This window comes from Lycorma delicatula, chromosome 9, assembly GCF_047948215.1.
Source record: "Lycorma delicatula isolate Av1 chromosome 9, ASM4794821v1, whole genome shotgun sequence".
NCBI lineage: Eukaryota > Metazoa > Arthropoda > Insecta > Hemiptera > Fulgoridae > Lycorma > Lycorma delicatula.
In genome coordinates this window covers 30,074,402-30,101,365 of record NC_134463.1, presented here as the reverse complement: position 1 = coordinate 30,101,365, position 26,964 = coordinate 30,074,402, and the positions used below count along the sequence as shown (strand labels likewise).

The following is a 26,964-nucleotide window of genomic DNA, read 5'->3' as shown; positions in this document are numbered from 1 at the left end:
CTACCGCATGAAAATATACAAGAACAAAGCGAAGGTAATGAAATGTAGTAGTAGAAATAATGAAGATGGATCACTGAATGTGAAAATAGGAAGAGAAAAGATTATGGAGGTAGAAGAATTTTGTTATTTGGGAAGTAGAATTACTAAAGATGGACGAAGCAGGAGCGATATAAAATGCCGAATAGCAAAGGCGAAACGAGCTTTCAGTCAGAAATACAATTTGTTTACATCAAAAATTAATTTTTAAAGTCAGGAAAAGATTTTTGAAAGTATATGTTTGGAGCGTCGCTTTATATGGAAGTGAAACTTGAACGATCGGAGTACCTGAGAAGAAAAGATTAGAAGCTTTTGAAATGCGGTGCTAAAGGAGAATGTTAAAAATCAGATGGGTGGATTTGTGATAAATGAAGGTGACAAATGACAAATGAAGAGGTGTTGCGGCAAATCTATGAAGAAAGAAGCATTTGGAAAAATATAGTTAAAAGAAGAGGCAGACTTATAGGCCACATATTAAGGCATCCTGAAATAGTCGCTTTAATATTAGAGGGTCAGATAGAAGGAAAAAATTGTGCAGGCAGGCAACATTTAGAATATGTAAAACAAATTGTTAGGGATGTAGGATGTAGGGGGTATACCGAAATGAAACGGACTAGCATTAGATAGGGAATCTTGGAGAGCTGCATAAAACTTGTCAAATGACTGAAGACAACAAAAAGATATTGACGATGATAAATTGTTTTTCTAAACTAGCATTTGTCATACCGATTAAAAACAAAACCCGTACGGAGATCGCTAAAGCTCTCAAACCTATATTGGATAAACACAAGATGCGTCATTTTCAAACCGATCTGGGTAAAGAGTTTTACAATCCGTCGGTTAAATGACTATTAAATTCGTACAATATAAATCACTATTCTACACATTCGGATAAAAAAGCGTCGATAGCCGAACGTTTTAATCGAACTCTGAAAACAATGATGTGGAGAAAATTTACGAACAGGGCACTTACAAGTGGTTAGAATTACTACCAAATATGATCGCAAAATACAACAAAATCAGTTTTCGCACAATCGGAATGAAAACGAAAGATGTAAATAAGCGAAACGAGACCGCTGTTTTACAGCGATTGAATGAAGCCTACTTTACCGAAATTCAAATTCGGCGACCGAGTACGTATAAGCAAATTTAAAAAGGCATTCGCCAAAGGATATTTATCGAATTGGTCGTACGAAATATTTACCGTATATATGGTACACGATAATACTCGACCATGTACTTACCATGTGCTAATTAATATTAACGGTGAAGTGGTAAGTGGTCAATTTTACGGTGAAGAGCTCATTAAAACTAACATTAAAAATAACGTGTATTTAATCGAGAAAGTCTTACAAAGAAAAGGATATAAATTATTTGTAAAGTGGCAAGGGTTCGACGGAAAACACAACAGTTGGATAAATAAGGCGGATTTGGTACGGTGAACTAGTCAAGTCAAAATCATGAGGTTGGAATGTCAACAGGTCGGTATTATCACGCACCAAAATTTTGACGAATATACAGGAACCGGGTGTGGAAAGGGAAAAAAAGCGTCGTCATGGTGGCCTTCTTCTACCGAATACAATTAGATCTATTATTTGCGGTCCTTCTAATTGCGGAAAAGCAAATGTTCTATTCAACTTGTTTTCGCCTGACGGTTTAAGATTCAGAAATATTTACGTGTTTCCTAAATCGTTGTACTAGCCGAAATATAAATTTCTAGAACGAGTCATGACCGGTATACCGGAGATCGGTTATTTTACCTACTCTGAAAACGACCATGTGATGGCACCCGACGAAGCGGAACCGAATTCGATAATGATTTTCGACCATGTAACTTGCGAAAAGTAAAATAATAATCGCAAGTACTTTTAGTTGGGACGTCACAGCAACACCGATAGCTTTCATCTCACACAGAAATATTCCAATACTGGGAAGCACCTTGTACGGAACAACGCCAATCTCCTTTTTATATTCAAACAAGACAATCTCAATTTACGTCACATCCATCAAGATCACGTAAATACCGATATGAAATTCGATCGGTGTAAAAGGCTGTGCGGTGTAGCCTGGGAAAAAAACACGGTTTCGTGGTCGTAAATAAGAAGAGCGACATCGACAACGGACGGTATCGAGTAGGTTTCGATGTGTTTCTAAAAGAGATCAGTTGATAAACGGTGACGATGGCAAGCATACACACCTAGAGGACGGTATACCGTACGGTGACGCGATACATATTAAACAAAAACCGCAAAACAACCAGTGTTCCAAATATTTTAGCGATTGTCGGAAATTTTGTGGCAATTACCCTTTGTCGTAAAGTGAACTAATGTGAAAATAAAGACCGACGATGTTAGCGTCATGTGAAAAGAATGAATCGTGGCTATCCTTTGGTTGTGTTGTTGATTACTAGCGAAGGCAAGATTTTCAACAAGCGTATATGGTTAAAGGTTTTAGAAGAATGCGATAAATACGAGTTGCCTATCGAACTGATGATTTACGATAAAAACATGTTCAACACGACCGTCTTACACGGATGGAACTTTATTTCGAGATTTAGACCCTCTCCGCTCGTGTACAAAAAACCTTTGTTGGAACTTCGAAACCGACATGCATCTATGGACTACACAAACGTTTACATGCACATATTGGAATACGGTAGTCGACTGGAAGGAGCGAGATACTGTATAGTGATCACAGAACAAACTATTCCGATAAGATCACCCAAAACGCTGTACCGCTTAGCGTTATCATACGGTAGAAAATGTTTTGTAGACACAGCTTGCGGATTGCAATTTACCGACGAAGTACCGGAAACTTTACCGATTAGACGTGGAGGATTGCCGTTTGACATCGTGAACAACAGGGCTCGGGTCCTCTTTTCCGGTGAGTTTTTCAATGATACGCTACCTACATTGCGGTTATACGCCGATGTGTTCCGATTAAAGTACAGCAGATCGACGCGAACTGTTTCAAATCCAAAACGAACATTTGCTGCGAAAATGGTGCGAGTATGCGAGCGCGAAACCGGGCGAATTTTGGTTGTTGAACAGCTATCTGTTGCACTTACATTCCCAAGACGATCGTCATCCAATCAGATGGTTTTTGGAACGGTTCTTGACAAAGGTACCACACTGTCGACCACTCGACAGTCGCAAATATTCCGTTATGGGTAGGCAACGTAAAAAGATCTGTGGTATTTAAAGACACGAGCACAAAACTGTCCATACCGTCGAATTATCAGGGTGTGACGCAATGTTACCGCAAATTGTGCGATACTAATTGACGACCGGCTAGGATGAATATTTCGTTAATAGACGAGATTCGGTTCTCAACCAAAAAACAAACAGTGTTCTTCAGGTCAGTTGAATTAAGATGATGATGATGGCGACAACGCGAACGGTTTTCAGTCAGTCGTAACTACGATGTCGAACAAGTACGAGGTCGATTGGTCGTCGCCGTCTACAGCGGCGGAGTTGGTAAATAGATAGAATACGAGATAGTTAGTGTAGCGTATCTACACTAACGGTTATGAGAAGATTGTTTAGTACTCCACAAAACGAGTACGTCAAACCTGTAGACCCGCACTCATCGAAATCACCGGGTTCTCATGCAAATTATTATGTGAACCTAGCCGTAACGGATAAAAGTAAGAGAATCGACAACGTGTACGGAGTGAAAAACGTTAACGATCGGTGGATGATTGGAAAAAAGGAGCTCGCGTTCAAAAGAAATGGAATTGTTATCTATAAAAAAAGTTATAAAGGAACCGACGGTTCGTATCAGTTGATATTCTTTAACGAACCTCACGATTACACGGAAAACGATTTACACGACTATAAGAAAATCTTGGAATATACAGAAGCACGTAAGAGTCAAAGTACCGGCCGTAAATCTAAGAAGTACAATATTATTATTAAAGAGCCGTTTCCTCGGAAGCGATACGGGAGGCAAAACGACGACGAAAAGTCCAATAACAGGAACAGGTCTGCTTATGAAGGCGAAGAAAACTGTTAGACCGGATTATGTATACTGGAACGACCCGAACGAACTTTGCGATTATTGATGGCGCATCAATAGTCGCCATCTATTGACTATTGGTGGCTTCAAGGCGTGCATTATCACCATACTGGTCATAATAACAAAATAGTTTCCATCGTAGAAGAATTGCAAGAAGGTGAATGCATAAAGGACAGGGGTATAGGTAAGATTTTATTTTAATCAGTCTAACGATGAGCATCGACAAGTTCGGACGTTTTCGTGAAGGATCGTACAGTAACAGACTGCCGCCTGCACGGGTCAGCGAAACGTTTGGCAAAACCTCCGATGGAAATTACAAGGTTAGAAAACGGAGGTTGTGCGATGTGAGAAGCGCTGTTGAGGACGATGATGCTACCACTTTTGGTTTATCGAACAAGACTTACGTAAAGCAAAGCGATTTGACCAATCGATACATACCAGTCTTACCGACAGACAACAACGGTCTAAAATTTTCAAACAAGCGATTGTGTAACGTCGGTTTTCAGAAATTTTCAACAAAAAAATTATTTTGAAAATTTTCACTTAAAAAACTTGTAATTCAAATGTAGGTTTTTTCTGTATCAAATCTTTTTTTTTACCTCCGGAACCGCTAATCAGTATTACTTCAGAAGATGAGGTAAATAACAATTTTTGTAGCGAGTAAAAATACCATGTTTGACTAGGATTCAAACCCGTGACATCCGGATAAAAGGCCGAAACGCTTTCATTCGCGCCACGGAGGCCGGCTGTCAATTCATACTTAAAGTAAGACCTAGTTATTTTATATAAGTTTATCATATGATGCTGTTGAAACGTAGGCCTTTATTCGACGCCTAGAAATAATTGATCTTCTTCTTTTATTAACCAATTGTAGAAACAAGTAATAAAAAAAATCAATAATTATAATGGTATAATATTTTTTATAATTTCAAGAATTTTTATTTGTAATTTTCCAATCAAGGCATAACATTTTATTGTTAATTAATAACGGTTCTACTGCTTGAGATATTTAAAACCACAAATCGTGTATGAGAATAAAATATTTAATTTATTTTTAATAAACCGGAAACGTCTTTAAGAATAATAAGAATAACTATTTTAATTTTGTTAGTATGATAGTTTCATCGTTGTTAACGAAACTAATCTTACAAAAAGGTATTGTCTCGCGTAATTTTATTTTATGGCGTGTGAAGAAATATTTGAACTTTCATCGACAGGAATGTATAGTCGAGATGATAATAGTTACAATGATTTTTATACAACAAAAATATTATTAGATTTAATGAAAAGAACTGGATATCCCGTTATTCATGAACCCGGACAAAGAGTTTTTGGTCCACCACCGGATTGGAACGGCCCTCCACCCGACCGAGATAGTGAAGTATTTATCGGTAAATTACCGAAAGATTGTTTTGAACATGAAATACTTGAATTCGTATTAAAAATCGGTCCGGTTTACAAAATTCGTCTTATGACTAATTGCAACGGAACAACAAGAGGTTTTGCTTTTGTAACATTTCAAAGCATAACCGATGCAGAAAAAGCTGTTAAAGAATTAAATGATACTTGCCTAATTAGACGACCTGGTGTAAGAATCGGCGTTTCTGCTTCTATTAACAATACTAGATTAATTGTGTATAATATGTGTGAATATTTTCCTGAAACTTCATTTAAAAAGGTAATATTATTTTTAGAATAACCTGTTTTACAATCTTTCGCATTAACCTGATAGAATATGGTGAGGGATACTTCAATTCTATATTATACAGAATTGAAGTAAGATTACTACTATTCATTATAGTAGTCGTTACTATAAAGGAAATAAACTTAACCATTACCTGTAATTTTAACTAATCTTTAATAATCTAAGCTTTGTAAAGCAACTGTAGGATATATCAAATAAGGTATAAATCGCTTACCACCCGAACAAAACAAAACATACAGCCTTGTACTATAAGGCTTATAAAAAGTATATACTACTGTATGATCTCCTAGAAGTGTTATTCATAGGCTGATTAATAAAAAGACAAAAAATAATAGATAAAGCATTTAAGACTTACTGATACATAGTTTTTAAATGATTAATTAGTAAAAATGTTAGATGAAATTTTTTTGTAGGAGAATTAATCAACATTTGTTTTTTTTCTGAGAGTAGTGATGTTCATTATGCAACCACCACCTGTTGTGTAAATAGTGAACATATCAATTTTGGTAGGCTTTGTATGTTGATATGTTGCAGTATATTCGGCACAGTGAAAAAAACAACTCGATTTTCAACCCATGGTAGTGTCATGGGATGCTTCTTATTTCTAGGGATTGTTTTGTTATATTAACTGGTAAAAGATTTTGATAATGGAAAAAACCCTCCCTTTAATGATAGTTAAGCTACTATTTTACAGTATATCGGGTCTGCAAGTTTGTTCCGTAATATTTTTAAAGAAAAAATTTTTATCAAAATTAAATGTTTAATTAGTTAAAGATGACACGCATTCAAACGACAGTCGTTTTCAACGCGTTGATTATAGATATACAAAAATAAAATTCTCTCGTAGTTTTTAAATAAGGTTAACGAGCGTGCACAACCTCGCGGACAATCCTAAACTCCCCCCCCCCCCCCGAATTAGATTCTGGGAATAACCGTCAGGTATATCTTCAGAGGATAATTGAAGATGATGTGAGTAAGTGTAGTCTTGTACAGTCTCAGGTTGACTATTTCTGAGATGTGTGGATAATTGAAATCCAGCCACCAAAGAACACCGGAATCCACAATTTAGTATTCAAATCCGTGGAAAAATAACTGACTTTATTACTAGGACTTGACTAACATAACCTAACTAACTAAACGTAACCTAATGTTTGCTTCTAATGCTATCTCGTCTGTTTAACCTCACCAAATATTAAATTGGCAGATTTAAAATGTAAACACCATCTTTAAGTCAAACATTACAATAAAGTGACCCATTTTTGTATATTTATAATAGCGCAGTGAAAACAATACATGGTATACAATTGACTTTTTTCTTTGAATTACAAAATAGAAAAATTTATTTTCAAAAAATTTCCAAAACATTAAGTTTTATCAAAATTTATTTGAAATCTTGCATCAGAAAAATGTGATTTATTGAAATTATGTTGTCAAATACTTTGTCATTATACTAGCATAATAATTTAACTTAACACACAGAAAACCAGTTATTATTTCAGTGTTTTAAGTTGAGATTGTTAGCACTAATAAACATAACAACCATATAAGATGTTTCTACTTTGGATCTATCTTTGTAATTACTTAATATACCAGTTATTATTCATACACAATAGAGAAGCCCAAGGTACTGTTTTTTGTGATAGTACTTAACTGATTAACTTGAATACCTTATTTCTTTAAATCTACCATATCTTAACAGAGAAAAAGTACCTGGAATGAAAATTTCAAAAATAATTTTTTGAAAATTGTATTTGCTTTAATTATTGTCCTTTAATTTTTTTTTTTTTTTTTTTTGCTAAAATCTACCCAGGATGAAGTAAATAGTGTAAAAAGTTTTCAACAGAAATATTTTCACAATCTCCATCTACATTCTCCCTGCTTAAACTTATTCTGTACACTTCTGGAAATCTCTTTATTGTCATTTCTGGAAAAATTAAGGTTTAAATATGTAAAAAAATACTCCTGCAGTTAAAAATTCTACCTTTCATCCTTTTTAGTGAAAAGTTTACAAATATTACACAAATTACTTATTTCAAAAATCAAATTAGAATGTAAATAAAAACATTTTCAATTTTGACAATTTAACAACAAAAAAGAAGGTATTGCATGTATTATGTTACTTTATTACAATATGTAATAAATTCTTCATTTTATATTGTTTTATTTATTTTCCAGGTTTCTTTTATTTAACCCTCTCAGGCTCTTTGCTATGTAACCCTCCCATCTTAAGTTTGGTTTCTTTTTCTTTCCACTTCCCAAATTTCCAAATTTATTTTCCATCGTGTCCTTTGAATTACTACTCCTTCAATCTGTATGTGTAAACCACAACTCACCCTACATTCCTGCACTCCTTGTCACAAGCCTCAACTTAGCCAGTCCTTCAATGTTTCAACTTCTTATAATGTCTCCTCATTACTTCATTAATCCATTTTAGCATTCTCATCTCCATAATCTTTTTCAACTGCTTTACTCCAGTGTAATTGCTTATCAACATCATAGTTGGCCTCACCACCGTATATATTTTATAACCACGCTTTTTCAAAACAGAAATTTGTCTCAGAATTTATTTTCAAAATTAGTGATCATTCTTTTTTTTGTACAAAAAAAGATTATTTAGGAGCAAGTATTAACTTTTATCCACATGGAACTCTATGAACAATTCCACCTTCCAACTCTATGCAGAAAATTAAATCAAAACAGAGTATATGGCTTAAACTTTCATTTAATAATTTTCCTATGACATGACGTTTTTTATATTTCAATGACTTTTGACTTTTTTTCTACTTACATCTCTTAAACCTAAATATTTATGTTGAGCTACTGTATTTTGCAAACTATTTATATAGTAGATCTCAATGAAAGAGATGTGATGAACCAACTATATCATAACTTTTTTTAAATAGTATTCTTAATAGTGTTTTATATCTTACTGAATTCATTCTGTAGAATTCATTGTAGGAAAAAAACAAAATTTAACACTGTTCGTGTACACAATCATGTATACATGAACAGTATTAAATATAACTATTAAATCATGAAAAATATTTGATGGAATATGTTTTGATTTCATTTTTTACGTAGAGTTGGCGATGGAATTGTCCATAGTACACAGATAGAATTAATAAGTCTTATATTGAAATGAAAAAGAAACTTTATATAGCAGGCAAATTATTCAATAAAAGGTTAATCCACAAAGTAGAGCAGATCATAAAGTCATACTTTCTCATAATCTTTTTTTTATAAAAAAAAGAATCATCACTTGTTTTGAAAATAAATTAGAGACAAATTTCTGTTTTAAAAAATGCGTGGTTGTATGCATGAACAGTGTTCAATGTTAATATTAAATAAATCGTGCAAAATGCTTACAGGATGTGTTTATATATGCTTTAGTAAAAAGTTTTGAGACCCAAAAATCTTCAGTTTCATTGAAATTTTGATTTGCAGGTTAGATTTGATGAAAATTGGTTAAGTTGTTCTTGACCAATCAGAATCAGCTGATCTTGGTCACACAATTTCTGAAGTCTTGAATATTTTAAGAACAGTTACTGTGGGACTTAAAAAAAAAAATAAAATGCTCCGATAAAAAAAAAATACTAATCAAAAAACTATTAAGCACTTACGATTATATTTTTATTCAGAATACCTAACACAATTCATATATCCAAAATTATTCTTATTTATCTAATAAAATGAATTTTAAGGTACGGAAGGTGTTAAAAAACATTATTTTAAAGATTATAGAGGTAGCATCCGCTGGCAAGTTTCAAGTTGTCAAAACTTGCCAGAAGAGATGCTAGCGATGCACCTCTTGTTTTCTGATTAGCCTCTGAAACTACTGCGAGGTATTACTTCAGAGAATGAATAAGGATGATAGGTATGAAGTGTAGTCTTAAAGTGCAGTCTCAGGTCGACCATTCATGAGATGTGTGGTTAAATGAAACCCAACAACCAAAGAACACCAGTTACTAAATAATAACTGGTGTTATCAATATGATCTAGTATTCTGATCTGTATAAAAATAAACTGCCTTTACTAGGATTTGGACCTTAGAACTTTCTAACAAATCAATGAGTTCACCACTTGGATCAGTGATGAGGCACCTCGATTTCATATTTCCTCATGGATTCTCTCCTTAATCAACATGAAATAATTCGTGAAATACATACAAAATAAAATAACAATTATCCCCAATCTCATAAATTTTTTTTACAAGCTAGGTTTGTATAAATTATCTACATCAACTCAATAACACTAAAAAATTGCAAAAATTTCTTATTATTTACCTTACTATTTCAATTTTTTTGTAATTGTTTTCATTTTCAGATAAAATTTATTACTTTCATAATGATTTTTTCTTTGATTTTATTAATTTAAAAACAAAAGTAGTTCATGTTGATTTTCATTTCTCATACTATCAAACTTCCCCCTTAACATTGCAAATATTTTTTTAATAAAAATCTATCTTGTTAGTGCTAATTTCACTTAAAAGCACTCATTAATTTTTTTTCAGAGTATCTTTGCTGTTTTGGGAAAACTAAATATATCAGTTCGAGCATTAAAAACTGGTACAATGGGTTGGTTAGAATTTGATTCTCATAAGGAAGCTGCACTAGCTAGAAAAGAATTAAGAAATGTTTCTAGACGATGGTTAGGTGATTGTGCATGGGTTGATTGGGCACCTCCTGTCTTACCAGATTATACAGCAAAAAATTTGGTAATTTTTTTCAAGTTATTTCTTATAATTATATTACAGATAAATCACTTCTTATTATTAAACATAGTATGTTTAATACTTCATCTAATTATGTATGATTCAATAAGAACAAAAAATGCAAATAGTTTGACTACTTAAACCAACAAATGTATTTATCATTATATGATAAAGTAAATTTTAATTAATTGATCAAAATTATAAAAAGTAGTTAAACCTTGAAAAACAATTTTTTTGTAAAATGACTTTCTACATAATATAAGGAAATGTCTGCTCCAGAAGATCTTTAATGGTAGTCATTTTTTAATTACCTAACTTTATTTAACAATCAAGTAACCAATTAGTAAGTTAAATATATTATTTGGATATACATACATACTTTTTTTTTAAATTTAATGTACAACCATGATGTTAACTTTGCGTGATGATGAAAAATTGATGTGTTGTAGTTAAATATTTTATCCTTCTAGCAAAGATTTTTGAAAGGTTGATTCTTTGTTTAATATTATGTGTTCTTATGTGGTTAAGTATTCATTTTCAGATAAAGTATTAATTTTCTTTAGTTTTAAATGAAAATTTTCATATAATGTGAACTTATTCTCTACTACAATATTTCTGTAACTTAAATAATCACTAGATGTGGTTTGATAATGCAACATACAAACAAGTTCAACATACATACAAAGTATGTTATGTTTTTTTGAGATTACATAATAATCTTTTATTAACGTAAAATATAAACATTAAGCATTTTATCATCTCCATTAGTTATATATTTCTTAGAATACCTAGATTTCTTCTTCACTTTTAAAAAAAAATCAAATTTTGAGCCTGTTTATCTAATACTAATTTATCTAATACTAATAATGAAAAACAGCAGTTATTTTTATTAATATTCTTTTACATTTTAGTATTGAATGACTTTTTTCAATCATATTTTTAAAGACTTTATTTCATTTGCTATTTCTGCTATTAGGATTTTTGTTAGCCCACTAAACCTAACTTGTTAGCCCCAACTTATCTTACTCATTGTTTTTAACATGACCTAAATTTTATCTAAGGTATGGTTTGTATAAATGGTTGCATCAGAGGATTAGCAGTTGCTGGCTTCTTGAAGTAGACAATTCAAGGACAGACTAAGCCAATAATAATTTAATGCTTGTGGTTCTCAGTATTTTCCAGCCATTATTTGTCAGATTCTAGATTTTAATTGCATCCTGTCCTGGTTATCCATAATGTGAATATGCAAAGTGGACTGTTTCTCACTTATATTGCTCAAGCAAAATATCTGAAAAACTTCAAAATATCATTCAAATTAATAACTGCATAAGTAGTACATAGTTAAATAGTCTAGAACAAAAATGACACCTCTGAATGATTAAGGAATTAGAACAAATTTTGTATTTGGTGATTTTTAATAAGACAGAATTGGACAAATATTCTCCTGTTCAGAAAATTTCTAATTTTCTCTAACATATTCTAATAACTATATGATCGTGTATGATATAGAAAAGTAGTGTTTGTGAAATAAAAACCACCATTGGTACCATAAACTGACTGAATGAAATCTGAAAAAAGAAAAAAATTTAAGAGTACTGGAGTTCATTGAAGCTTTCAAAACTCCCTCTTTCGCTTTCTAATGAAAATTACTTGAGTGTAAATCTGTAAAAGAATACAATACAAACCAGTGTCTGCTCTGGTCTGGTGTCGTTTGAATTTATCTAATACTAATTCGTTTTTCTCCTGCCTGCATCATTTAAAAATGTTTACTGCTTACACGTAAAAATTTGGTTTTTCTGCAGAGTCTGATAGGTGCTACTTTAATTTTGTCTACTATTATGAGGTCTAAAGTAGCACCATCCCACCTACTTGGTTAGCATCTCACCTAATTTATTTTATATAGTAAACTATTATAAATAATTTCAAATTATATGTAATTTGTATATTTAATGTTAATTAGATGAGTTTAGCTAGTGGGTTAAGTTTGGTTAGATATATCAATTGTATTTATACACTGCAGCAGCAGCATCTGGGTTCAGGGCTGGGTAAACATATTAGCTAGCATGAAAAGTACCTAGTCAAGATTCAGAAAGGCTTGCAGGCGCTTACTGAGCTATCCCCTCCTACAGCCGGGATTTCATAAGCTACACACACAGAAGATCCCAAAGGAGTTAGCATGGAAAATATTTTATCAAACCCTTTTCGATGACAAGTTCATTGTTCTAATTCCTCGCAGTCAATCATAATTTCCTGGTTGCTGTAGTGCAGGGAGTGTAGAGGGTCCTTGGAAGTGCAAACATACAAATCTTTATCTTACCAGGAAGGGGAATTAATGCGTCAATTAAGAAGATACTGGGTATACCTTACGAGATCAAGGAAATGATTTAGAAAATGGTGTTACAGAGGAAGGAGAGGAAGTCAAAGAGGATGAAAGGGAAGAAACAATACTGAGATCTGAATTTAAGAGAGCATTAAAAGGTTTGAATGGCAGAAAGGGTCCTGGAATAAACGGAATACCTGTAGAATTACTGAGCAGTGCAGATGAGGAAGCGATTGATAGATTATACAAACTGGTGTGTAAAAAACTGGTATGAAAAAGGAAGGTCCATCAGACTTCAAAAAGTGTTAGTCACGATACCAAAGAAAGCAGGAGCAGATAAATGTGAAAGAATACAGAACAATTAGCTTAACTAGCCATTCATTAAAAATCTTAACCAGAATTCTGTACAGAAGAATTGAGAGCAGAATGGAAGAAGTTTTAGGAGACCAATTTGATGTCAGAAAAAGTATAGAGGGACAAGGGAAGCAATTTTTAACGCTCATACATACTTGGCATTTATAGACCTACAAAAGGCATTCGATAACGTAGACTGGAATAAAATGTTGAGCATTTTAGGGTTCAAATACAGAGATAGAACAATTGCTAACATTTACAGGAACCAAAGAGCAACAGTAACAAATAATTGAACAGAAGAAAGAAGCAGTAATAAGAAAGTGAGTCGGACAAAGATGTTCCCTATCATCGTTACTTTTTAATCTTTACATAGAACTAGCAGTTAATGATAAAAATTCAATTTAGATCTGGAGTAACAGTACAGGGTGAAAAGATAAAGGTGCTACGATTTGCTGATGTAGTAATCGCATGAAAATAAACAAGAACAAAACAAAAGTAATGAAATGAAGAATTTTGTTTTTTGGGAAGTAGAATTATAAAATGCCGAATAGCACAGGCGAAACAAGCCTTCAGTCAGAAATATAATTTGTTTACATCAAAAATTAATTTAAATGTCAGGAAAACCATTTTTGAAAGCCTATGTATGGAGTGTAACTTTATATAGAAGTGAAAATTGGACTATCGGAGTACCTGAGAAGTAAAGATTAGAAGCTTTTGAAATGTGGTACTTAGGAGAATGTTAAAAATCAGATGGGTGGTTAAAGTGACAAATGAAAGGGGTGTTGTGACAAATAGATGAAGAAAGAAGCATTTGGAAAAATATAGTTAAAAGAAGAGACAGACTTATATTAAGGCATCCTGGAATAGTCACTTTAATGTTGGAGGGAAAGGTAGAAGGAAAAAATTATGCAGGTAGGTAACGTTTGGAATACATAAAACAAATTTTTAGGGATGTAGGATGTAGGGGGTATACCAAAATGAAACTACAACACTAGATCGGGAATCTTGGGGAGCTGCATCAAATTAGTCAAATGACTGAAGGAAAAAAAGGTTTTAAAAAAAGTTCACAAAAAGCCACTGTAGTGGCTTCAAAACAAATAATACAGTACATTTACATCTGTAAAAGCGTCTTCATGAAAGTGATTTCATTACAATGAATAAACATTGGAAAGTATTTTTTTATATAATGGAATTCACTTTCAAACTTTAAGGAAATTATTCTTCCAAAGACCTCCTGTAATAATTATGTTACTTCTTCAGCCCAGTTAGTGGCAGCACTACATTGACATCATTTATTGTAAATAGCTTAACCTTTTTAGTACATAGTTAAACAATATATTTTATCAATATTATGTTTGTTAATTTAATGTCTTGTTTTCGTCATGTTTAGTGTGTTTATAAATTTCACAACTGTTGAAATGTAATCTGATCTTGATTTACAGTGATTTCATAGTATATCATAACATAATTTACTCATGTATGTATTTGTACATGTTCTTTTTTCTATGAATTGGTACGCAAAAGTTTAATCTGTTAATTTGTGTTTTAGAACTAATCTGTGATTTGTTTTTTTTAATTTTAATTTAATAAACAGTTTTGGTTGTCATGTTTATCAATGTGTGCAATATCTCTACCTAGCACAGTGTAAGAAAAGTGCATATAGTTTAAAAGGCTGATCTGTAGACTTATTAACTTATTCAGTCTAATAAACATTCTCCTCTAGTTAAAACATTATTTGTAATAAAAATCCTGTAATCCATCAAAAAGTTTAAAAAAAGCAGTACTTAGTAAACCTGAAATTCATTTTGCATGGTTTTCCTATGTGTGAAGTCTTTATGGAACTGAATAAAAGTTTTTCATGTCGTGAACAGATTTTTGAATTTATTAAGAATATTTGAAGTTCTCACATCTTTTCTGTTTAAGGAGGCAGTTAAAAAGGCAGTTTAAGGAGATCATGCATGTCGCTACTCAAAATAGTTCCTTGTGTACCATTGACTATGAAATTAAGTAACTTAACCAATAGATGTAGGATATGATCCTCAGAAACTGATTGCTTGCTAGTTTTTATTTTTTCTCAAAAACTGGTCAAAAAATTTTCAATGAATTTTAGGTGTTTTTGTAAAAGTATCTTAAAATCCAAGAAAGTTTTGTCTGGTAGGTTCTGTAACCGAATGGTAGATGGCGATGTGTTCAAAACTTTTTGACTTATTAAAAAAAGCATACCTATTCTTTAAAATATTTCATACTGCTACTAGAAAACTAACATGTAAATTTCCATGTTTCATTACATGTGTTATAGCTGTATAGAGCCAAATATGACAAATATAGAGCCAAACAGTATAAAGCTGCGTGTGCTAATAAAACACAAAAATCCAGTAAAACTGAGATACAGAATTAACCTTCCAAAAGAGAATTTTTGTCATTCAACTTTTCTAACAATTTCAGCAAAAATTATGCTTTAAATCAGTCATAGTAAGACTGGAATGGATACATTTTTTTAAATGTAACATTTTGTTATATATAGCAAAAAGACACTACATATATATATATATAAAAAGTCATCCATGAACTAGGTAGGAGGTGTTTGTGGAGGGTTTAAAAACACCTCCTTAATTAATGGTGACTGTGCTTGTATACAATGTAACTGTTACGAGTTATCTCAGGTGAATTTGATTAAATACTTGGGTTGATTGTTTTTTAAATTGATGGGATTTGCATATTCAGAGTTTGAAGAAATTTGTTTGTATGCAATAAAACAATTTTACTATTAAGGGAGTTTTTTCCACTAGATATTCTTCACCAAATCCTACTTATTTCTCTAGTTCATTTGAAACCCTATTATAGATTGTATTGCTGGGGATCAACCTAGGAAAAAGATAATGTGTGGATTATGGCAGCTAAAAAACAATATTTTAAAATTGAGGGAATACCTGGAATAAACCAAGTACACTGGTATTTCTACTATTACAAATAATATCATAAATATGAATAAATAGTAATGTTGTTTCTGAATTATAGACTGTTGCAGAATTATCATGACCACTTAAATCATTACCATTTCACTTAAATCAATTTTTTAAAACCAGGTAAACGTTTATGTACTGATAAGATCTCTTCTGCTCATGTTAAGAAAATCCCTATTAAGTAATCCTTATCTTATCTGCTACATACAATATTGCTCTTGCTATGGGTAAATTTCCTTCCATCCTGATATCTGGAGAAATTATTCCAGTTCATAAATCAGGCTCTTTAGATGTGGTTGGCAACTCTTTCCCATTTTACTATTTTCATTTTTTTTTAATTTCTAGAAAAAGCAATTAAAAAGAGTTGGTTAGTTTTTTATCCAAATAAATTTTTTACTCTCATCAATTTGGGTTTCAGAAGAGTGAGTACTGAATTTGCAATGCACATTTCTGTATTATTTCTTGATATTTATACAGCATTTGATACAGTTTTATCATCAAATTCACTTTTATTTAAAATGTATAGTACTGAAAATCAGAGGTCTAGCTTCAAAAAGGTTTGCATATTATCTGGAAGGCAGAAGTGCATAATTGTGTGAGCAATAACCTTCAGGTGAATTGTATAATCCTCAGGGCCCGGTTATTAAGGACCTATCCTATTTATAATTTCTATTAATGACCTGTTTTAACATTTTTTTATTAATGACCTATTCACATAAAATTTATGGTAAGAGAAAAGAGCTATACATCTTTTGCAGATGTTGCTCAAGTACATTCATCTAAGAATATTGATAGGCTGCAGACTGATCTGGGAATACTTCAAAAATAAAATAACTAATTTTTTCTTTATCATCTGCTTCCAGGTTTATTAGCTTCATTAATATACCATAGTGTTGATTGTGTTTGCATTCAACTAAAATGCCACTTTTCAATATCTTGGGTGAATTCTTTTAAATACTTAGGGTTGTTGGTAGATGGCAAATTATCAAGGAATAATATGTGAAAAGTTCCTGGTAAATAAATAAAAAAACAGATTTTTAAAGATAAATGATACTCACATCAGCCCTCTACATAGAACCTTTTTCTAGTTAACACACACATTGCAGTGCCGATAGAGCCTGTCAAACGCTCTGGAGAAATCACTTTGTGAGATCACCTTCAACTATTTGGTGCACGCCATAAGGATCCAGCTACATATAGATTAGTGGGTGGAAGCAACTGAATGAGTGTTTTGACCATTGGATGTAGTGCTGTTTTATTGGATTATGATGTGACAAAAAGTGTTTGCAATTAAATTTTTTTAATCTATAAAATAGCACATCTACCCAATCCTTAATCTATAATAGTGTATTATTATGTACTATTGGGAACAAAAAATTGATCTATATACCATTACTCAGATGCAAGTATAGTTTTCGTCCATTGTTTCAATATTTGTGCTCATGTGACTTTTTAATAATTTGCTTATACGATTAGAGCAGTTCTTTGTTTAATACAGACTGATAAAATTTTGTTTTTATTCAAATTCTAGTTTCGCAGTCTGTATTGTTAATCTTTTAATAAATGAGTAAAAAAATAAATAAAATTAAATAGAAGTGATGTCTTTGCGACGTATTAGGTCTGCTTTATAATCCAGTGCCTATTGCTATTTTTTTTCTTCAATTTTTAAAAAATATCTACGAAAATGTTTCTTTGAATCATTTTTGAATGTTTTTTTGGAAATTGTATAATGATGTCACATCATTTATATTACTACTGCTCATATTCGTTATAAGTTCCCCGTCGATTATGTTCATTGTTTACGTTTTGCCAATAACTTTTAAGTTTAAATATACGGTGTAATTTGTTTTTATCGTGCAATTTACGCATGTTTTTATCAGTTTTATTGTTTGTTACGAAATATCATTATTTTACAAATATTTTAATAGAAATAAGTATTTGACAATATTTACAATAACAAAAGTTTCTTTTTTGCCAGTTTTATCGTTGTAACGCATGCGCAGTAATCTATATTTGAGGAACGAATTCAAAAGTGAGACCTATTTTTCGGGAAGGTTTCATAACGCTAGGTTGTATCTTTAGTGTTAGCTTTGGGTTGTGAATTATTGCAATTGTGTATTTTTATTGAGGATGGAGGACGTAAATAATTATCGTTCACCTCTATCCACTCGATATGCTTCCGTAGAAATGCAATTTAATTTCAGTGACATGAAAAAATTCACGACTTGGCGCCAATTATGGGTTAATCTTGCCATAGCTGAACAGGTATTCTATATTATGTGATGTCGTTGATTTGTTTTCTTATGAAGATTTTGTTTTTTATGTTTAGGTTATTTAATGTTTTGTGTTGTGATTTATCTCGGAGGCTGTTCATTAAAATTACTTATCCTGTGTAAAATACATAACCTTAGCAGGCAACTTGTTCTGTATAGTTTATATAACCTGTATTGATATAGTTGATTGGTTATTTGTGGAGTTTAGATTTTTTTTTAATTTAATTTAATTACTTAACATACATACAGAGAATTCACATTGGGAAACTAACTTAATCAGTTTGCATAACCTATTCTACTACAATGTGACTAACAGAACAATACTTCGATATATGTAGTATAACTGTATATTTACTATTACGCTCATATAATTTCCATTTACACCTTGCACTTTCGAAAAATAACATTTTGATATAAACAATTATTAACAACTAATTCTGTATTTCATTGCACTGTACTGATCCAGGTTCCTTACTTGCATTCAAAATGATTTTACATCATTTATTAAATTTTGTCTTTGTATGCATACTGAAGACTTGATCATATACTGCAAATGATATTGATTGTAAAAATTATCTTTTATATAAATACATTGTCATATTATATTGCGAAATAGTTTTGTATTCTGGTGTCTTGAATTTTTTTTTCTTTAATGATGAATTTTCACCAAACCTCAAAGCTTTGTTTGTTAACAAATTTAGTTAATCAAAATTAAATACTTATAAGTAGTATATCTGAAGATGACTTAATTTTTTTATCAACGCTAAGTATTTCATACAACACATATGTAATGAAATTTATTTATTTTTAGTATATTTCAGGTTTCCAATTGTTCAATTGGATGTGATTCCAATGGGGTGAGTCTTATGCTAAATTTGCAAGTTTTTGGGATGTCCGTTGTAGATTTATTTACCCATGATCTTCATAAATAGCTTCATGGTTGTTATGTCGATCATGTAAATATTTTCTTTTTTAGGCAATAATTTTTCCTTTTTTGTCAGAAAGTATTTTGATTAGAGATAAAACTAGCCAACCTGGTAGCGTCTTGGCCTTTCGTTCCGTAGATCCTTTGCTTCAATCCCTGTCAGGCATGGCATTTTTCATTTGCTACAAAATTCCATTCCCGTATCCCACATACAAGCTTCAAGCTTATGTGGTGATGTCAAGCCCAAAAAAAAACTAGTAGTGTAAAGTTTTCTGACCTTGACCTTATTTTTTTTTTATAGAAATGCAGATACATATCTGCAGTATTATAACAAATTTAAATGACTCCTTCAGAAGAAAATATAAATCATACTATCAAAGTATTTGAATATTATTTTGTAGTTTATCCAGTAAAAAATGTTTACCTTTTTCCTTCATGGTTATCATTTAATGATTGTTTATGTCAGTTATTTATGTTAACATGTACTTGTAAGTTATCCATTTATTGAAAATAGGACTGTGTATCCAATATATTCTTTTCTTTAATGATATTTTTTAACATGCAATTAAGTGCAACTAAAATTTTTTAATGTTAATCGACCAAATCTATTTTTTTCATTTATTTTTAAACTTATGTCACAATGCTTTTTTGTTTTGTAACTCTTTAATGACAGATCTGAAAATAACATTCCAAGGCACTTATAAAAGCATAAGCTTTAAAAACATTTTAGTTATTAAAATGTTAATGTTTTATTTTGTATTAAAATTTATTTGTAGTATTTTTTATAGTTTTCAGTTTTTTAAAAAACTATTTGTACAAATAGTTTTTAGTTAAAAGTTAAGATTTATCTTAAATTCTTTTAAAAAAAGAATTTTTTGTTACCCCCAAGTTAATTTTTACATATGGTATGATCAACTAAAAGAAGCCAATTGTATCCCTGTTTATAAGAATCTTTCTGTAGTATAATATAAACAGAACCAATGTTGCTGCTGCCTTGTTAGGATGTATGATCAGTTTTTTTATATAACACATTAGTAGTCATAAGCAATATCACTAACATTTTTCATATGTGTTGACTAAACTGGCTATTATTACACTTCAACCATAATTAAAATTGAAAGGATATTAAGTCTTATGAAATATAAGTTTGCAAATTCCATGTCTTAATGTTAATGGTTTTTATTTTAACAAAATGATGTAACTAATATGTAAAAATATGTTGATTGGTATACATTGTGAGATAAGAAGATGCATTGACGTAATTAGATAAGAAAAATAAGTTTTAATTAGATAACTGCAATACTTGATTTGTTTGTATTTTCATTAGTGCTTATTGTAAAATATCTCCAATTTAATTATTTATATTAGAATTAGTTTTCATTAATAACCTTAAAAGTTTATCTATTTTTTATAACATTTTAATTTTTAGATGCTACCTATCCATTTAAAGTTGAAATCATGTCATATTTATTTTATAATTTCATAAAGGTTAAAATAAATTTTCTAATTCTAAAACAGCATTCTTTATTGTAAAAGCAAACAATTCAAAATTGATTAAACATATACAAAAAGTAATTTTACTGCTGGTAGCTAACATTATATGACAGTTATTTAGTTAATATTAAAAAAGTAACAAAACATAGATAGTGATTCTCTATTATAGATATTGATCAAGGGTCTTGCAATGTAATCATATAAAAAACAAAGTTAAATAAGAATTCTTAGCTAAATTGACCCTTTAGAATTAATAGGAATATTTCAGTTGTTTGAGAATAATTAAATGTATTATTCTTTGTTATTATTATACAAATAAAGTATGTGTAACAGAAAAATCAATGGTCTGAAAAAATTACTTGATTCTAATTGAGAATCGGTGAGTAAAATGAATTGAATTAACAGAATATTAGGAAGTCCAGGTGTTCTATATCTCTATAATCTGTCAGCCTAAAGAAATTTCTTTAGGTGTTGCATGCATATTGAAGTTGAAATTTCTCAGATATTTCATATTTTGAAATTGCCCTTTCACATTTCCCATTATTAGTTGTTTCAGGTATATCTCGTACTCTTCTGAATTACAGTTATCCTTTTTTAATTTCAACGACTTGAGGTTTAGTTCCCTATTTGTTTTTAGTACTTTATCTCTAAAGAAGCTTTCCTAGGTGGCTAGATGCCACCTTTTGTTTATAGGGAAAACACAAGTATTTGCATGCATGCAATTGTGTATGTGTATCTTAAAACTTTAAACCACTTCCACTTCATTACAGCACTTATCTCTCAATTGATCTGAGAAATTCAAATTTTGATTGGTTTCACTTGGCTCTTAGGTACTTTTTTTTGGTATTCTACTTATAACCTGGTTAATCTTCAAGCAGGAAGACAAGATAACAATCTTTACAGTAGTTTTTCATTAGTAGTTCTCATGAATAGTATTTTCTCATTCTCTGAAATGTTTTGTACATTACAAATTTTCATTTGTATATTTAAAATTTTAATAAAATATTTTATACTTTTGCAGAATGCTAAGGGTTTTGGTTGACTTGCTAATATCCAGAATCTCCAAATATTCAGATTCAAAGCTCATTGTGAGGACTAAATTTCTTTTGAGAAAGTGAACCTTTAGATGTACTTCTAGATCACTAGACCAAAATCGGTTAATTAAACCTATTAAGAGTTATAATTATGGAAGAGATAGCATAAAGCAATTTTTCAGATAATTTAAGCAAACTGAAAAACTGGAACTTTTATCATATAAAATTATTAGATTTATCAGTTCCAACAGTTCTAATTGTCCATTTTGTTTTTGTTTAAATGCTATATGTATGTACATATATTGCCACTGGTTTGATTTTTTACATTTTCCTTAACATCAAATAAGCCAGCGATAGATATAAATGTATGGCAAAATAATTTGTAATGTTTTAAAATTACAAATTACATGATTCTAAATCTTTTTTTTGGCGTTGCTATCATTATTACCAAGGTAAAAATGAAAAAAGCATACAGGCCGCATTGCCTTATAATTATGCAGTTATTGTTACTTATCAGATGAGTAACTGTAGCTAAATGATTATTGGACATCAACTTTTTTTTTAACATAGTGTATCAGTTTTGATAAAGTAATGTAGTTGGACGATAACCGTGCACGGTTCAATACACAAATTTTTAGTGGCTTACCATCCACACTTTTTCCACTACACTAAACAGTCTACCAGACATGGCTGGACTAGGTTGAATATAGTAAGAGTTCATTACTAGGTATTTTCAGTACTCACAATTTGATTTCATATATATTCTTTGGTGATCTTTTGAGTTGGAAAGAATTGAGTTAGTAATCTTTGGTTGGAAGAATTTACTAAAAAATTTGTGCAAGAGTTCATAAAGTAAGATTTCTTCTAGGACACATTCCTCTTCACAAAAATTAAAAAGATGCGTAAAGATGTTTATAAATAAACCATTTATAGCATTAAGAAATTTGACAGAAAATAATTAACTTGCCTTAATGTAGAGTCAGGAATTGAGGTAAATAAAAATTGAAATGATAAATTTGAAATAAATAAATGTGAAATGATCTATTTCTTAATAGGTAAAGCTACAGATAATTGATGATTAAGCACAGAAGACACCAACAAATTTGACATGCATCGTATGTTATTATATGTACTTAAAAGATATTAATATTTAGTTTAAATTTAACTTTCTTTCAATACTTCTTTAGCTTTGGGTAATAATGCTAATTGTGTGTTAGGTAGGCATTATCACACCTTGATAATAATTCACTTAACTCCCTTCATTGTCAGAACTGAATTTCTTTCATGAACATATATTTTATATTCTGTGATAATCATCTTTGTTTAGTTGGGATTTTTTAGCAGTTTTTGATGTTGATCATAAATTGTGTTTAAAATAAGTAAGCTCAATCTCGTCTCAGGTCAGTATTTTTGAACAACTAGTCTTGAAATCCCAACATAATATACAGATGGACAATTAAATGAAAATATTTAAATGGACAATTAACTGCTAAAATATTAAAAGAAAGGGGACAAAGTAGAACTCTGAAGAAGACGAGAACTGATAAAAAAGAACCGTTGCTATTAAAAAGCTGAAATAACTTCAGGATTTTATTTAAATTACATAATCTTTTCAGTTGCACCAAGTAATGTATTTTTGACACGGTCATAAATGTGAAATTACTGGTGATGGTAGATAAATTTTGTAATGTGTAGAAATTGGAATTTTTTTTATTAAGAATGGAAGTAATAGAAAGTAATATATTATGGTTTAATCATGAATTATTGTTCAAATTACAATGAAAAAATATTTATACTACCTCTAAAATTCTATTTCACCCAATTTTTTTTCTCCTGCTTGAATGAATTTGTAGTAGCTATTTACTATTACAAACAGCTATTTGCTGAATTGAAATCTTGTTTTAATTCTTTCAATTTGTAAAATTTGATCCCAGATTGATATTTTCTAGTTACAAAGTTTGGCTCTTGGTGCTTGAGAGAGCAGTCACAATGTTCTTAGAATGAGCAAACCAAGCAATGCTCCTCTACCATACAGGGTCATTACCGTACAGAATAATTTTATGTATGAACCAACTTTGTGTGAATAATTAATTATTGCTAAAATTTCATGAACTTTTTTATGAAGATCCCTTGAACTGAGTAAGATATGGTTGCCCTGACAATTTCAGTGCTTTCTACAATAATTTTAGTAAAGACTGTTGGAAAAAGATAAATGGAATAACATATGGACTGTATCGATATTCGTATATTAATAGGTGCTACTTCATTCTCACCGGGTTTGTACATTTAAAGTTTATAAATGAAGAAAGATACTGTTAGAACACAAATATAATGTATATATATTAACCCTTAATATTCACGCAAGAAAACAATTAGATATGATAAACAAGAAATTATTCATAGTATTTATTTAATATTTATTTATTATAACATAAATTTGTTTCTATTTATTTATTATTTGGATGCTCCTGTAATAAAATCTTCCTAGGAAGACTATATGCACACAAGTGGTGTTGTATACATCAAACATTTTTCAAAAAAATTTAATTTGCCAAAAAATATAATTTTTATGGTTATTGAAAGTGAGAAATGTGAAAATGTCGCAATAGCATGTTAACTTGGTGTAAAAATTCTCATCTTTTTTTATGTGGACCTTATTAACTAGTTTTTTTTTTATGCTGTTATCTCTCCTATAACTTTATTAATACTGAGGGGGTGTACTTATGTGCTTCTATTTAGCATCATAGCTTTATTTCCCCCCCCCCCCCCCCACTAATTTTCACACATCTAGTTTGAATTAGAGATTATTATTATTATTGTAATTTTGCATGAAATGAAGGAATTATGAAAATATAAAAACTTAAACCTATGATTAGCTATTACAACAAGCACAAAATTACTTGTACATTCACTCATACATTCATTATGTCATACATACAATGTTAAATTCACTGTTATAAGTTAATGTAGAAGACAGTATTTTTGAAAGTGTGTGGAATTTACTCACTAGCCAAATCTGAAACCTCATTGTTATGCCTGTTAGTTTTTTCATGTACAAAAGCTTTCCAAGCTTTTTTGTTCTAAGAGTTTTTTTAAGTGAATAATTATTATATAATTTTTTAATTATCTTATATAAAATTTATTATATAAATTATGTATATTTATTTATCCCTGTTACAGGAATATAATGATCAAGCACAAATAAGTACAATGTTAAGAAGAGAAATAAGTTTGTCCCAGAATACTACAAATGATATTAGAGCTATAAAAGGTGTTGCTTCTGCAATGCCTCCTCATTTACATCAGTTTTTTGATCAGAATGATTTACCACAGTTCAGTGAAAATTTATTTAAAATATCAGATTCCAATATTTACCATTTTGATTTTGAATTAACTGACGCTAATAATAATGGTAATAATAATAGTATTGGTGCAATCAGTTTGAAACATAAAAACAAAAGTCTTTATGAAACTGATTTATTTTATTTTAAAAGTATTGCATCATCTTCATCAATATCTTCACCAACATCATCTTCTGCGTTTTCTTTACCTGTAGAAACTGTATCTTCTAATCTTCCTATTACATCTTCCCGTATCAGTTGCGGCTTAATAACACTTGATTCACCTGATTTGCCTATACCAGTTGATAATAAATGTAAACAGAAGATTGATAAAGATGAAAATAATAATAGTAACACCTTAGATATTTTGTTGGCAGAAAAAAATTCAAGTTTATTATGGTCTCATAATCTACCACAATTTGATTATTTTCCACCAAAAAAACAACAGTATTCTTCAGATGGTATTAATTACAATTATATTGAATGTTTAAGAAAAATAACTAATTACAACAATTTTAGTTTAGATAAACCTATCTATGGCAATAAACATTATTATGAAATTATATATCAACAGCCTAACATTGATGTAATTCAATTAGCTTCTGGTTTATCTGTACAAAGAAGTATGAAATTTTTTAAAAATAATTCATCTCATTAATGAGTTTAACGTACTTTATATAAATTGGATCAGAGAATTGATGTAACAAAGTGTGGTTCAAAGTATAATGCAAAAGTATAAAGTTTTGTTAATTTAAAAAATTTTAAATTCAGTATTTTAGAATTGGTGGTTACATCGATTGTTAGCCATTAATGGGGGAAATAGTATGCAGTTACGGATCAAATCAAAACTGCACACGTTAATTGTTTTATTTATTGGTGTCAGTTACTGATGTATTATAATTTGTTCCACACTATTTAGTAACTAGAGGTTATAATTTGGGCTGATATACCAAGCACACGGGTATATTACCTTGATTAAGATATAATTATTAAATACCAGTAATTACACATTTTCTATGGAATTATGTCCTCAGTGTAAAAAGGCTTTCTTCTAAAGAAATGTATTCTTAAGAGTGCTAAAATGTCAAAAATATTAAATTCTAAATGTTATGAGTTTCTAGCTCATATCTCCTTAGCCACTGCTTTTTGTATTGTTCAGAACATTTCTGGAAGTCTTTATTTCTGCCATGATGTCATGTATAATATTATGTCTCAAATTACAAAGTAGCATTTTCATCCCAAGAAGTTAACAGAAATCAAATATTATAAGCCAGGTTAATAAATTAGCAGCAGAGTAAAGTGCTTAAAAACCTAGTAAATCAACATTTAGTTATGGATTATAACTGTTCTGAATTACAATTTATACAAAAATAATAATGAGCTGAGTTCATACATTACACCTTCCGTACTGACATTTCCCTTAGTGATTGACTTAGTTATAATGTTTTCCAGTTACTCAGAAATTATTTAATTTAATGTTGCTGTTCAGTGCCATTTATTTTTTATTTCTTTAGATTGATATTATAATTTACCTTATTTAAATTACAGTATTCTGAGGTGAAGATGTAATTACCATTGCTTTGCATTTCTATCGTTGACATCTTTTATTTTTTTTAGTGGATTTATAATGTTTTATGATGATCTATAGAATGTTATTACTTTTCTCCAAAGTTTTGCAATTTTTTAAGTAGTTATTCCATTCTTTGTATTGCCAAATATTTCATGAATTTTGTGTACTTAGCTTGTACTTGAACTTATGGCAAAACCTAATCCTACAGTTCAATTCAATAC

The 26,964-nt window shown here is 30.4% G+C and overlaps 1 protein-coding gene across 3 annotated transcripts in view; it reads left to right on the top strand.

Moving 5' to 3' along the window:
• Adsl (adenylosuccinate lyase) overlaps window positions 1-26,964 on the top strand; it is a 370,898-nt gene that overhangs the window by 244,016 nt on the left and 99,918 nt on the right. Inside the window, exon 1 of one of the 3 annotated variants that reach the window (XM_075376012.1) lies at window positions 18,116-18,371. The exons of the other annotated variants lie outside the window; for them this stretch is intronic. Within the exon in view, the coding sequence (XP_075232127.1) occupies window positions 18,237-18,371 (135 nt within the window). The 5' untranslated portion in view covers window positions 18,116-18,236. Of the gene's footprint in view, window positions 1-18,115; window positions 18,372-26,964 lie in introns of those variants that run through there. 3 annotated transcript variants of the gene reach the window in all.